At 40.1% G+C, this 13,277-nt stretch overlaps 1 protein-coding gene across 4 annotated transcripts in view; it reads left to right on the forward strand.

Moving 5' to 3' along the window:
- ccdc57 (coiled-coil domain containing 57) overlaps positions 1-13,277 on the forward strand; it is a 161,892-nt gene that overhangs the window by 96,926 nt on the left and 51,689 nt on the right. For 3 of the 4 annotated variants that reach the window (XM_073026074.1, XM_073026076.1, XM_073026077.1), the window contains 3 exons: positions 10,722-10,953; positions 11,900-12,082; positions 13,168-13,268. In XM_073026074.1, coding sequence (XP_072882175.1) covers positions 10,722-10,953; positions 11,900-12,082; positions 13,168-13,268 — 516 coding nt within the window. The remainder of the gene's footprint in view (positions 1-10,721; positions 10,954-11,899; positions 12,083-13,167; positions 13,269-13,277) is intronic. The other variant, XM_073026075.1, reaches the window with a different exon arrangement.

The following is a 13,277-nucleotide window of genomic DNA, read 5'->3' on the forward strand; positions in this document are numbered from 1 at the left end:
TCAATACAGATTCAATTGATCTCTTTGTTCATTGGATATCCCTTGGTAGAAATGTTCATATGCACTCTTTCTCTGACTAATGACCAACTTGACTACAAAGATTTGAATTATCAAATAATTTTAATAAAGTCGTATGTCCGTGATAACTTAGCACATGAGAAGAAATAAGAATAACATGAATGAAGCTTTGAACTGACAAGATCAAACTTTATGTTGAAATTCAAACAAACTCAGATGTGAGACACCTTGTCACATAGTGCATCTATGCAGGAATTAAAGATCACAAGTATTTTTGCAGCTTGGACAACCACCAGGATAGTTCAGGGTAGGTGTAAGTCATGTAAATTGCCAAGATGGCCAATGTGTTTCAAAAAGAAGTGAAAATTAGTAAGGGAAGATATGAATTCCAAAACAAATTAAATAAATAAAATAAATACAAAGAAAACCAAGTACAGCATTTTGTCTTCTCTCTATTGAATTGTGGGCCATCTTGTCCTTGTACTTTTAAGCATATAGAATGACAGTACCCTCTGGTGGAGTGATTTACCTAAAACTTTTGAGCTTGGATATAGACCGAAACATTCCTCCAATAATTTTATCCACTTTGTGGCAAATTCAGAATGTACAAGGGTGGAAATGTTTAACACAAGCAGGCATTATTCCCTGGCAGTTTAAATGAAAATCATCTTTTGAATCGCCTGTGAATGACTCCTAGCAAAATCTTAAATCATAAAATCATAGACTTATACATCACAGAAAAAGGACCTTTGGGCCAAGATGTTAGTTGCATTAGCTTGTATTTAGCCCATATACCTCTAAGGCTTTTCCATCTTCTCTGCAAATCGGATTTAAATATATAAATGACACCACTGGATTCCCTGCGATCTCTGCAACCTTCCTGAAAATATTCTAAACTTTTGCAACTAATAAAAAATGTTAAGATGCTGGATGAATTTCCAGTATCTGCAGATTTTTTTGTGTTTATAATAAAAATGTTGTTGGGTATAGGAAGAGAGATGCAAAAAATTACTAAGACTCTCTAATAATGTTTAGTTCAAACTTTGCCACTAAAAGATACTTGAAGCATGTCTGGGGATTTTACTAAGCTAATTCTTTCTCTGCAGCAGTTGTTAGGCAGTTTTCTTCAGCCATAAGTATTAGAATAACTATAACCTTTTCTCTTAGACATTCAACTACATCTGCATTTTAAAGTGCATGAACGGTACGTCAAGTTGGAAAAGTCACCAGGACCGGAAGAGATGTACCCCAGGCTACTGTGGGAGGCAAGGGAGGAGATTGCTGAGCCTCTGGCGATGATCTTTGTATCATCAATGGGGTTGGGAGAGGTTCTGGAGGATTGGAGGGGTGTGGATCTTGTTCCATTATCCAAGAAGGGGAGTAGAGATAGCCCAGGAAATTATAGACCAGTGAGTCTTACTTCAGTGGTTGGTAAGTTGATGGAGAAGATCCTGAGAAGCAGGACTTATGAACATTTGGAGAGGCATAATATGATTAGGAATAGTCAGCATGGCTTTGTCAAAGGTAGGTCGTGCCTTACGAGCCTGATTGAATCTTTTGAGGATGTGACTAAACACATTGATGAAGGTAAAGCGGTAGATGTAGTGTATATGGATTTCAGCAAGGCATTTGATAAGGTATCCCATGCAAGGCTTATTAAGAAAGTAAGGAGGCATGGGATCCAAGGGGACATTGCTTTGTGGATCCAGAACTGGCTTGCCCACATAAGGCAAAGAGTGGTTGTAGACAGATCATATTCTGCATGGAGGTTGGTGACCAGTGGTGTGCCTCAGGGATCTGTTCTGGGACCCCCACTCTTCGTGATTTTTATAAATGACCTGGATGAAGATGTGGAAGGATGGGTTAGTAAATTTGCTGATGACACAAAGGGTGGGTGTGTTGTGGATAGAGGTGACAGCAGGACATTGATAGGATGCTAAACTGGCCTGAGAAGTGGCAGATGGAGTTCAACCCAGGTAAGTGTGAGGTGGCTCATTTCGGTAGGGTCAAATATGATGACAGAATATAGTATTAATGGTAAGACTCTTGGCAGTGTGGAGGATCAGAGGGATCTAAGGTAAGGACATGTTCAGCACAGCTTTGTGGGCCGAAGGGCCTGTATTGTGCTGTAGGTTTTCTATGTTTCTATAATGTGCAGAGCCAGCGCAGTAGTGTAGTGTAGGGGTGGCTTGGTAGCGTGAGGAGAAGCTCAGTAGCGTAGGGATTAGTGTAATACTTTTACAGTGCCAACAATCAGGGTTCAATTCCTCCCACTGTCTGTAAGGGGTTTGTATATTCTCCCCACAACTGCATGGGTTTCCTCCAGGTGCTCTGGTTTCCTCCCAACGTCCAAAGCCATGTGCATTTGTAAGGGTTAGTTAGTTGCGGGTATGCTATGTTGGCTCTGGAAGGATAGTGGCACTTATGGGCTGCCCCCAGTGCACATTCAGACTGTTGGTCGTTCATGCAAACAATATGTTTCACTGTTTGTTTCAATGTAGATGTGACAAATAAAGCTCATCTTTAAATCTCTAGTCTTTAGCTTATTAGTCCTCTTTAGGGCATCTGCTATCAGAAGCTTAGCATTGCTATGACATTAGAAGTCACTGCAACATTATTTTCTATGCCCCATGTTTTCCATAGTAGTTGCATTTATAATCAGTTTTCAATACTACATGAAGCAAATGACCTCCTGTCAGAGTAGTCATGACCTGCATTTTTACAGCCTCTTGTGTTTGCTCAACTTATTTAATTTACTCTTTATATTGGCAGATGCTGTTAACAAGACTTACATAAAATACACTCACCATTTTGAGAGTACTGATTTTGTGCTAAACAGGAATATAATTGTGTTAATACACAGCTGGTAGGTACAAAGCATCTAGTGCTTGTGAGTGAACAGTATTCAGACAGCTGCTGTTATTCTTTTGTTTTAAGACGGTCACATATGTCAAGGCTATTCATAAGTCAAAAGCACATTCCTGGATAGCTGATTAATGACTAAAGCTGTCTACTGCCTCAGTGTCTGATGACATGGTAATCCGCTGGTCCCTTAAGTGCTCCCATATTAATGTGCTCCTAAATCTACTCCAGCCATAAGTAATGTAACGATATGTTAGTACAGAAGGTTATTTACTTGTGTTCAGGACTGAGACTTGTTTCAGATGCAAGTACTGCTTCATCAGTCAGTGACTATGAATGAAACAGAATACAAGACAAGCTGTTCATTGTGTCTTGGTGTATGTGACAATAATAAACCAATTCTTATTCCAAAATGGTGCTTGACAAAACTCAGATGACCTTGTGCAGTTAATAATGAAGCATGCTGACATACATAAAGGCCATATGCGATATCAGTGAAGAACTCGAGGCAAGCCAGTTTCTAGCTGAAGATAAGCCCTTCAAGTATTTACAACAGCTTGAGAGGAAGTTAGTTTATTAGACACCTTTTCAAATGCAGCCAGATGACCGATGAATATCATGTTTTTTATTGTTGAAAGTTCACTTATGTATTCACCCTGCTAATGCTAAAATAGCTGCCTGTGCCTTTAAGAGAAAACAGTGACGTCATTATGCATGTGCGGCTTAGAGAAAAAAAGAGTTATAATGTTCTAGAAAGATAAACATCAAGAACTGGGACTGCTTTTCCCCCAGGAGTACTGGTCGCATGGTGAGGGAAGATTTTTGCGAGTAAGTTATTGCCGCTGAATGGCATGGCCGTGTGAGTTCCTTATTGGCCTAGTAGCATGAGCGAGGAGTGTTTGTTTCAGGGTCTAGCCATATGTGTTTGGAAGTTAAGCACATATATGCCAAAAATTGCCACCACCATATTGGTTTTATATATTTTGCTTTATTTATTTTCACACTGCATATGTAACTAGTTGACACACAAGTGTGTGGACCGAAGTTAAGCTCAGATTGTATCAGCAGGGATGAGGAAATCTGCAGATGTTGGAAATTCAAGCAACACACACAAAATGCTGATGGAACGCAGCAGGCCAGGCAGCATCTATAGGGAGAAGCATTGTTGACGTTTCGGGCCGAGACCGCTTGTCAGGACAGTATTTTGTGTGTGTTGCTTGTATCAGCAGGAACTGTTTTTTAATATTTATTGTTGTTTTTATTTTGATACCCTCTTTCTGCATTAAAACATCTAAAACAGATAAAGGAATTAAAAACCCGAAAAAGTATTTGTTCTCCCAAGTGTGTATTTTCCCCAGGCTACAAAATTTGGTACCAGGACTGGGGTAATTCCAAGCCAGTTTAGAGAGTTTTTGATTTTTGTATGCAGAACAATATTTAATACATAATACAGTAGTGGTGAAGAACAGGACAACTGTTCCCATGAGACAGAAGGGGAGCCTGGTGTTGCATGGACCATGGTTGCCTTGAGACTGAGTTGGGACATCAGGGACTGATGCCAAGGTGTAGAACTGTGACGGTGATACAGAGCAACTGTGGCCATGAAATCATCATGTTTTCTGCAGGAGATGTGTGGCAACTCATTTTCCAGGCTTGTTGTAGAGACCTTAAGAACTTGAGCATTCACAAGGTTACATTCAGAGGATGAACAAACTGAACCTGATTTGAATGAACAAATTAGAGACTTGCGTAGTAGGCATGAGGAACCCATGGTAATTAGATAAATTAAGCAAAAGGTCAAGGGAAAGACACATTGCTCCATTTACGGGTGATGTTGAAAAATATGGGAGGTCTATTGATGACTTTATTGAAGAAGCCAAATGCGTGCTTTGTGCTAGAAATCAGTCTGACCAGGATCAGTATGATTTTGTTATGTCACTCATGGGTGCAGCCCTAGAAGAAGCAAGTCTGCGCAGTGATGCTGGGGAAGACCAGGCTGATGACTCGTTCACCTATCTCAGGGAAGCTTTTAGAGACAAGCATAGTGCATCCCAGCTGTTACATAGCTTCTATAATCGCAAACAGCATGACGCTGAAAACATAAGTGAGTCTTCACATGCCCTAGCACAAGCTCTTAACTTGCTACTGAACCGTTCTGCTGATGCTGTGGCCAATGAGAGGGTGGTGCTCAGAGATCAATTTATAGAGGGGATCAGAGATCCTTCTCTTAGAAAGGAGTTCCACAGTTACGCGCAGAACAACGCTGAGTCCTCAATAATAGAAGTGCAAGAGGAGGCCATGCTCATTGGCTCTTGTCGTACAGGTTTTAAACCTCTGTCTAGAAGATGTATGGCTCTCACCTAGAACCTGGCTGGGTATACTGTCAAAAGTAGAGTGCATAGATAGTGGTCACCAATGTGCTATAAGATCTCAGTGGATCTCAGCTGGCATTGAACAAGTGACGGTTGGTGTAAAGGAGGAATGCAGTAACCACAATTTAAAGTCAATTCTAGACAGACTCGACGTTGGGGATAGTGAAGAACAACAAGCTCAGCTAAGAGCTTTTCTGGCTACGTACCTGGATATCTTTGTAGTAGAAGATGAAGACCTTGGGTACCCCGACAAAGTCAAGCATGAAATTCAGTTAATTGATGACAAGCCCGTTTCATAGCCATATTGTTGTGTTCCACCCAAACAGTACCATGACGTGAAAGAGCACATCTCAAAGTTGTTGAAGAAGGGTGTGACTCAAGAGGGCAATAGTGCATATGACTCATCTGTAGGGTTGGTACAGAAGGCTGATGGTTTCATAACATTGTGTGTAGATTATCGGCGACTCAATCTTAAGACCAAAAAGGACGTGTTGCTACTCCCACATATTGATGAGAGTTTTGATGCTCTGGGGAGTGGACAGTTTTTCTCAACAATAGACCTTGTGAGTGGTTACCACCATGTGGTGATAGAGGAGTGTGATAGGTATAAGACTGCTTTTGTGACCTGCTTGATCTATATGAATATCTTCACATGACATTTGGGGTCTGCAATGGGCCTGCAACTTTTCAAGGATATATACAGACAACCGTGAATGACTTAGCCTTCCAAATTATGTTTGGATGATATTTGGGCGTGTTCACAGATTTTCCAGGAACACTTAGAGAGACTGGACACGGTGTTTCAGCGTCTCAAGGAGACTGGTCTGAAGGTGAAATTGGAAAAACATCATTTTCTGCAGTCAGAAGTGATGTTATTAAGTATATAAAGAGTAAAAGAGAATTGAGGGTAGATATAGGACCAATAAAAATTACACTGGAGATATTGTAATGAGAGATGTAGAGATGGCAGAGGAATTGAATTCATATTTTGCATCATTCTTCACAGTAGAAGACATCTGCAGTATACTGGACATTCAAGAGTGTCAGGGTAGTGAAGTACATTCAGTAAAAATTACAATGGAGAAGGTATTCAGGAAGCTTAATGGTTTGAGGGTGGATGAATCTCCTGGACCTGATGGAGTGTACCCTCGGGTTCTGAAGGAAGTAGCTGGAGACATTGTGGAGGCATTCACAATGATATTTCAAGAATTGATAGATTCCAGCCTTGTACCAGATGACTGGAAAATTGCAAATGTTACTCCACTATTTAAGAAGAGTGGGAGGCAGCAGAAAGGAAACTATAGACTTGTCAGCCTGACATCAATGGTTGGGAAGTTGTTGGAATCGATCATTAGGGATGAGATTACCTTGCACCTGGAGGCACATGACAAGATAGGCCAAAACCAGCATGGTTTCCTGAAAGAAAAATCCTGCCTGACTAATCTTCTGCAATTTTTTGAGGAAATTAGAAGCAGGGTAGACAAAGGAGATGTAGTTGATGTGGTGTACTTAGATTTTCAGAAGGCCTTTGACAAGGTGCCACACAAGAGGCTGCTTAGCAACATAAAATCCCATGGAATTACAGGGGAGTTACTAGTGTTACGAAGGTGAAGCAACTCTGAGGGGCCGAAGGGTACAAAGTCGCCCCCTCCTTTTTGAGAATCGCAAGATCGCTATTATTTCGGGTCTGAGACCCAGGAAATGAGAGAGATACACATCATGAGGGAGAGAGACGCAGAATACACAAGGTTTGGAATGTCTCCTGACATCAGCGGAACGGAACCACTGGTTACTGCCATTGTCTCTTGGAGAAGGAATTGTGTATTGATTACTGTACTATTCATTGAAACCCCTCAGGGGACAACCAGAGTGGTCTGGTTGAGGGATTGCATCATCCCAACCTGATTGACATCTGAGACCCCGTGAGTAAGGATAAAAGAGGGGTCTGGGGAACACCCCTTCAGACGCATCAGGAGAAACGCTAGAGATCCAGGGACAGCATTTTATAGCCAAAGCCGGTGAGAGTTCGTGTGCGTCCTCCCTTGCCTGGGTGGCGGGCTCATCATGGAAGAACAGTTTAGCTAAAGGAGAGGTCACAATTGAACGGCCACGACAACAAGACACCTGACGGATCAAAATCATAAAAGGAAGGTTGGCAGAACCCGTAGCGGTAAATGTTCCCATTCTCTCTCTCTCTCCAACAATTGCAACACAGCGGTCCCCAACGGCTGCAGCCTGTATGAACTGAACAAACTTTATATTTCCATCGGACAATTCATTATCCCCTAGACAACGATAGAGCTTATTTCTTATTGATTATTATTATACCCGCACTTTTAGGTTTTGTATTGATGACGTATGTTATCTGTACATTTGCATTGATATTATTTTTGTGTATTTTTGCTAATAAATACTGTTAAAAATAGTATCATCAGACTTCAACGGACGTCTCTATCTTTGCTGGTAAGTGACCCAGTTACGGGGTTCGTAACACTAGCAAGGGTGATCAACAGAAAGCACGAGTGAGAGTAAAGGGATCCTATTCTGGCTGGCTGCTGGTTACCAGTGGAGTTTCACAGGGGTTGCTGTTAGGACCACTGCTTTTTATGATATATATTAATGATTTGGACCATGGGATTAATGGATTTGTGGCTAAATTTGCTGATGATACAAAGATAGGTGGAGGAGCGGGTAGTGTTGAGGAAACAGAGGACCTGCAGAGTGACTTAGGTAGTTTAGGGAATTGGGCAAAGAAGTGGCAAATGAAATACAATGTTGGAAAGTGTATGGTCATGCACTTTGGTGGAAGAAATAAATGGGCAGACTATTATTTAGATGGGGAGAGAATAAAATGCAGAAATGCAAAGGGACTTGGGAGACTTTGTGCAGGATACCCTAAAGGTTAATCTCCAGGTGGAGTAGGTAGTGACAAAGGCAAATACAATGTTGGCATTCATTTCTAGAGGTATAGAATATAAGAGCAGGGACATGATGTTGAGGCTCTATAGGCACCTGTGAGACCACACTTGGAGTATTCTGTGCAGTTTTGGGCTCCTTGTTTTAGAAAGGTTGTACTGATACTGGAGAGGGTTCAGAGAAGATTCACGAGAATGATTCCAGGAATAAAAGGGTTATCATATGAGGAACATCTGGCAGTTCTTGGACTGTATTCTCTGGAGTTCAGGAGAATGAGGGGGGGTCTCATAGAAACATTCCAAATGTTAAAAGGCCTGAACAGATTAGATATGGCAAAGTTTATTTCCCATGGACAAGAGGACACAACTTCAGGATTGAAGGACGTCCATTTAGAACAGAGATGCAGAGAAATTACTTTAGTCAGAGGGTGGCAAATCTGTGGAATTTGTTGCGACGAGTGGCTGCGGAGGCCAAGTCAGCTTATACGGTATATTTGTATATTTAGTTTTATTTATTTTCATACTGCATACATAACTAGTTGACACACAAGTGTGAGGAGCAAAATTAAGCTGAGGTTGTCACAGTAGGAGCTGTTTTTTAAAATTTATTTTGTTGTTTTTATTTTGATACCTCTTTGCATTGAAGCATCTAAAACGGAAAAAGGAATTAAAAACCCGGAAAAGTATTTGTTGGCCTGAGTGTGTATTTTTCCCAGGATACAAAATAAAAATAGTTCAAAATGTCTTGGAGTTGTCCCAAAGCCCAATGGAAGACTTAGGAATTGCTTTCTATAAAAAACATATACTGCCATTTCTGTACTGCCACAATGAGACCAAGCTCAGGTTAGAGGAGTAATGCTTCATATTCCATCTAGATAGCCTCCAATTTGATGGCACGAACATCGATTTCTCTTAACTTCCAGTAATTACTCCTCCCCCTCCATTCTAGTTACCCTCTCACCCCTTTTCTTTTCCCGACCTACTCATCACCTTCCTCTGGTTCCCCTCCTCCTTCCCTTTTTCTAATGGTCCACTGAGCTTTCCTATTCAATTTCTTCCCCTTCACTCCTTTACCTCTTCCACCAATCACCTTCCAGCTTCCTACTTCATCTCTCACCCCTCCCACCTTCTCTCTCACCTTGTTTTACCTATGATCTGTCGGCTTGTACCCCTTCCCACCCACACCTTCTTACTCTGTCTTCTGCCCGCCTCCTCTCCAGTCTTGATAAGAGTCTCAGCCCAAAACGTCAATTGTTTATTCCCTTCCAAAGATGCTGCCTGGCCAGCTGAGTTCCTCCAGCACTTGGTGTATGTTGCTCAAGATTTTTTGCATCTGCAGAATCATTTGTATTTTAATTGTCAGTGCTTCCAATAATATTTTAACTATGAAGAGATTTTATTTCATTTATATGAAGATTTTTTTTAAATTATTTTATGTTTCGGAGTGTTAATACATTCAAAATCATTGTTAAACATTTAGTTTTGACACATAGCAAAGTTGGAGAGATGTAACTTTGTCACAAAGAGAAGTTTTACCATAGGGGTTATGTAGATGGGCCATTTTCTGGTCCATCTGTACCGTATTTCTCGATTACATTTAACGAGATTTGGCACCATGTGGGGCCTCACCTGTTGGTGCCAGATCATCTTGGTGAGGAAGATTACTTTTCAAGTTGCAGACAAGGTCAGTACAAAATGTCACTGTAGTTCAGTGGCAAAGGCAGGAGTGCGCCGCAGTCAGCAAAACCTGGGCCGCCAGTGATATCCCAAACTATTCATGCATAGTCTCGTGCTGGCCATCAAGCAATTACAGCGCAGGGTTGACCTTTCAAAGGAGGAAATGTAGTATACAAGGAGGAATAAAGTTAACATGAGCATTGCTCAATGATATAATATCACACTTTTTCTGTATTATTGTGTCTTTTAATTCTTCGGTCATTCTTACATAAAGTCTTTTTTTATCCTGTCTCTTTTAGCATTGTTATTGCCTACTTTTCTTTCCAACTTTAAAAAGATTTCAGATGGGCTTAAGTGCTTATCTGTCGTATCATTTTATGTCATTCACAACTATGGCAAGCTATGCTGGACTGCTTCTCAAAAAGATGTCACAGAATACTTAAGAATTTGCTGGAATTCTTTATGAAACTCAGAAAATGTAGCAGCTATTCATAGACAACTGTAACTTTAACACCACTTTGAGGCTATGTTTCTTTGTATATGCATTTGATTTATTAATTTATTTACATAGGGTTTGGCCTGCAGGTGTGTCTCAATTTTTGCAAAAGAAATGCATTCCTAGAAAACCTTTCATAAGCAAATTTTCACAAATAGCAAAGGCTGGACAATATGCATTATGTGCATTTTGCTACAGTGTACTCCTGTGGACAAAGAGTGGCACACCATTGGTTGATAGTGAAAAATAGTTTAGTGAATTGAAGACACCAAAGTTGCATTGAGATTGTAGCAAAAACTTGTAAATCAAATGTGCGTTAGTCAAGGAGTTAGTATATTTATCTAAATGTGTAATCATTATATTTTGATTTCATCCTCTCAGCTTGCAAAACCTATGAAAGGAGCTATGGGTGATGCCGAATTCCCTTCAGATATTATACAGAACCTCCAACAGCAGAATATAAACCTGAGAACAGTTATCACCCAAATGAGGAAAGAAATGGAAATCCTGAGCGAGCAAATTCCTGCCAATCAATCCACGGGCAAATTATTTGATGACACAGGATCACTCAAGAGCCCCCAGGAGTCGTCTAAAGACTTTCCAGCCCTAGGTAGTTAAGTATTACTTCCATTTTTTTCATGCAGTCTGATAAAGAAAAGAAAGCTCTTTAAATTAAATTAACATACAACCAAATGTTAAGTACACATTTTGATTCTTAGCCTGATTTTAGTTAAATGGCCTTAACCAGACTGGCAGTCCTATATGTTTCTTGGAGCTCCTTAGAGCAAGAAATGAAACATTAGCCAATTGACTTCATATTTGGCTTGTTCTAATTTGGGAAATTCATTGAATTCTTCTTCTTCTGCAAAGATCAGGTATTGAATGTAGGGCTTTTACAACAGGCTGAGAACCACATCTGGATCTGAGGGTCTTTATTTTGCTTAAAGACAATATATATGCAAAATGAAAACCCAAACTGGTAGAAGTACTCAGGTCAAGCATCATCAGTACTCTGGAAAAAAAATCAGTGACCTAAAATGTTAGCTCTGCTTCTCTTCCCAGCTGCCTCCTGATTTTCTGAATATTATTATTATGATTTTTTTTTGTGGTTCCACAAATTTCCACAAAGTGATGCAATGTTCTTTTGAAAGAGAAACTACTATGTACTTCAAAGGTCCAAAGGTTCACTTATTATCAAAGTATGTGTGTAGTCTAAAACTCTGAGATTATTCTTCTCCAGATAGCCACAAAATGAAGAAAAACAATGGAGGGCAGTTTAGAAAGAAACAGCAAACCCATCTCCTGCACAAAAAAGAATGGCAACATGATTATTAACCCCACCACCACCAAAACCCCCTCCCCGCACAAAGCACAACAAGAACATTGGTCTCCAAATCCCCCTCTCCCTGCACAGAAAACTAACAATGCAACAGGAGCATTGACCCCCAAATCCCCCTCTCCCTGCACAAAAAAAAGAATAAAGAATGGGCGAAAACACAGAATATGAAAACTATAAGCCTGAAAAAAATGTCTGCACTGAAATGAGTGTTTTATTCCAGAATATACTAAATCTTTGGAAGATGAAGTTCATGAACTTAAACAGAAGTGCAGGAAGTTGGAAGAACAGCTGGAGGACATGTCAAAAGATTCAACCAAGATCAAGATTCAACCTTCAGGCTTTTCAGTGACTGCAGATAATGCCTATCTCCAGAATCACACACGGACCTTGAATGAGACTATAGGTGAGAATGCTGTAATAAAGGGGAAATGGGTCCTTTTGGAAAATTGGGGATAAAATTTCATCTGAGTTCAACTAGAAAAACATGCAAAAATATCAATCATCATCTTGGCACCTTTCATTCCATTGAAGTTAGTGGAATCAAATATTCAGAGTCATGTGCAAACAGTGCCCATATTCTCATTAATGTCCAAAGTTAAATAGATAGATAGATAGATAGATAGATAGATAGATACTTTATTCATCCCCATGGGGAAATTCAACTTTTTTTCCAATGTCCCATACACTTGTTGTAGCAAAACTAATTACATACAATACTTAACTCAGTAAAAAATATGATATGCATCTAAATCACTATCTCAAAAAGCATTAATAATAGCTTTTAAAAAGTTCTTAAGTCCTGGCGGTAGAATTGTAAAGCCTAATGGCATTGGGGAGTATTGACCTCTTCATCCTGTCTGAGGAGCATTGCATCGATAGCAACCTGTCGCTGAAACTGCTTCTCTGTCTCTGGATGGTGCTATGTAGAGGATGTTCAGAGTTATCCATAATTGACCGTAGCCTACTCAGCGCCCGTCGCTCAGCTACCGATGTTAAACTCTCCAGTACTTTGCCCACGACAGAGCCCGCCTTCCTTACCAGCTTATTAAGACGTGAGGCGTCCCTCTTCTTAATGCTTCCTCCCCAACAATTAATGGTTAAATTACTTAACCATTAGATCATAGACGCGTCAGTTCTCCAGATTTCAAAAATGACAAAGACCCTCTGTTCTGACGATATATGTATGCATTTTCAGATTTCCTTAATAAGTTTATTAGTACATTTTTAAAGTAAACTACTGTGAAGATGCACACCACAATGCACTATGATGCTGTTAATCAATTGCAGGAAACAGTTTTCAGCATTATTACCCATATTATTTTTATTCCCGTTCTTTGTCCTTCATATATTTAAAACAAATACATTCTTATAAGATGTGATTTATTCTTGTTTTGAAAACTAAAATTAATGTCTTAATCAGACAAAACATACTATTTCTTCCAAAATTGCAATGTTCCTTTCATCCTTCACTTCCTTTCCTTATTGTAGCTGGTCTCCGTGCTGAAAAGATCTCAACAGCTGCAACTGCCAAGAAGTATGAAGCCAGGATTGTGCATTTAGATTCTCTGGTAACACAGCTCACACAGCAGGTGAAGATT

This window comes from Hemitrygon akajei, chromosome 22 (assembly GCF_048418815.1).
Source record: "Hemitrygon akajei chromosome 22, sHemAka1.3, whole genome shotgun sequence".
NCBI classification, from domain to species: domain Eukaryota; kingdom Metazoa; phylum Chordata; class Chondrichthyes; order Myliobatiformes; family Dasyatidae; genus Hemitrygon; species Hemitrygon akajei.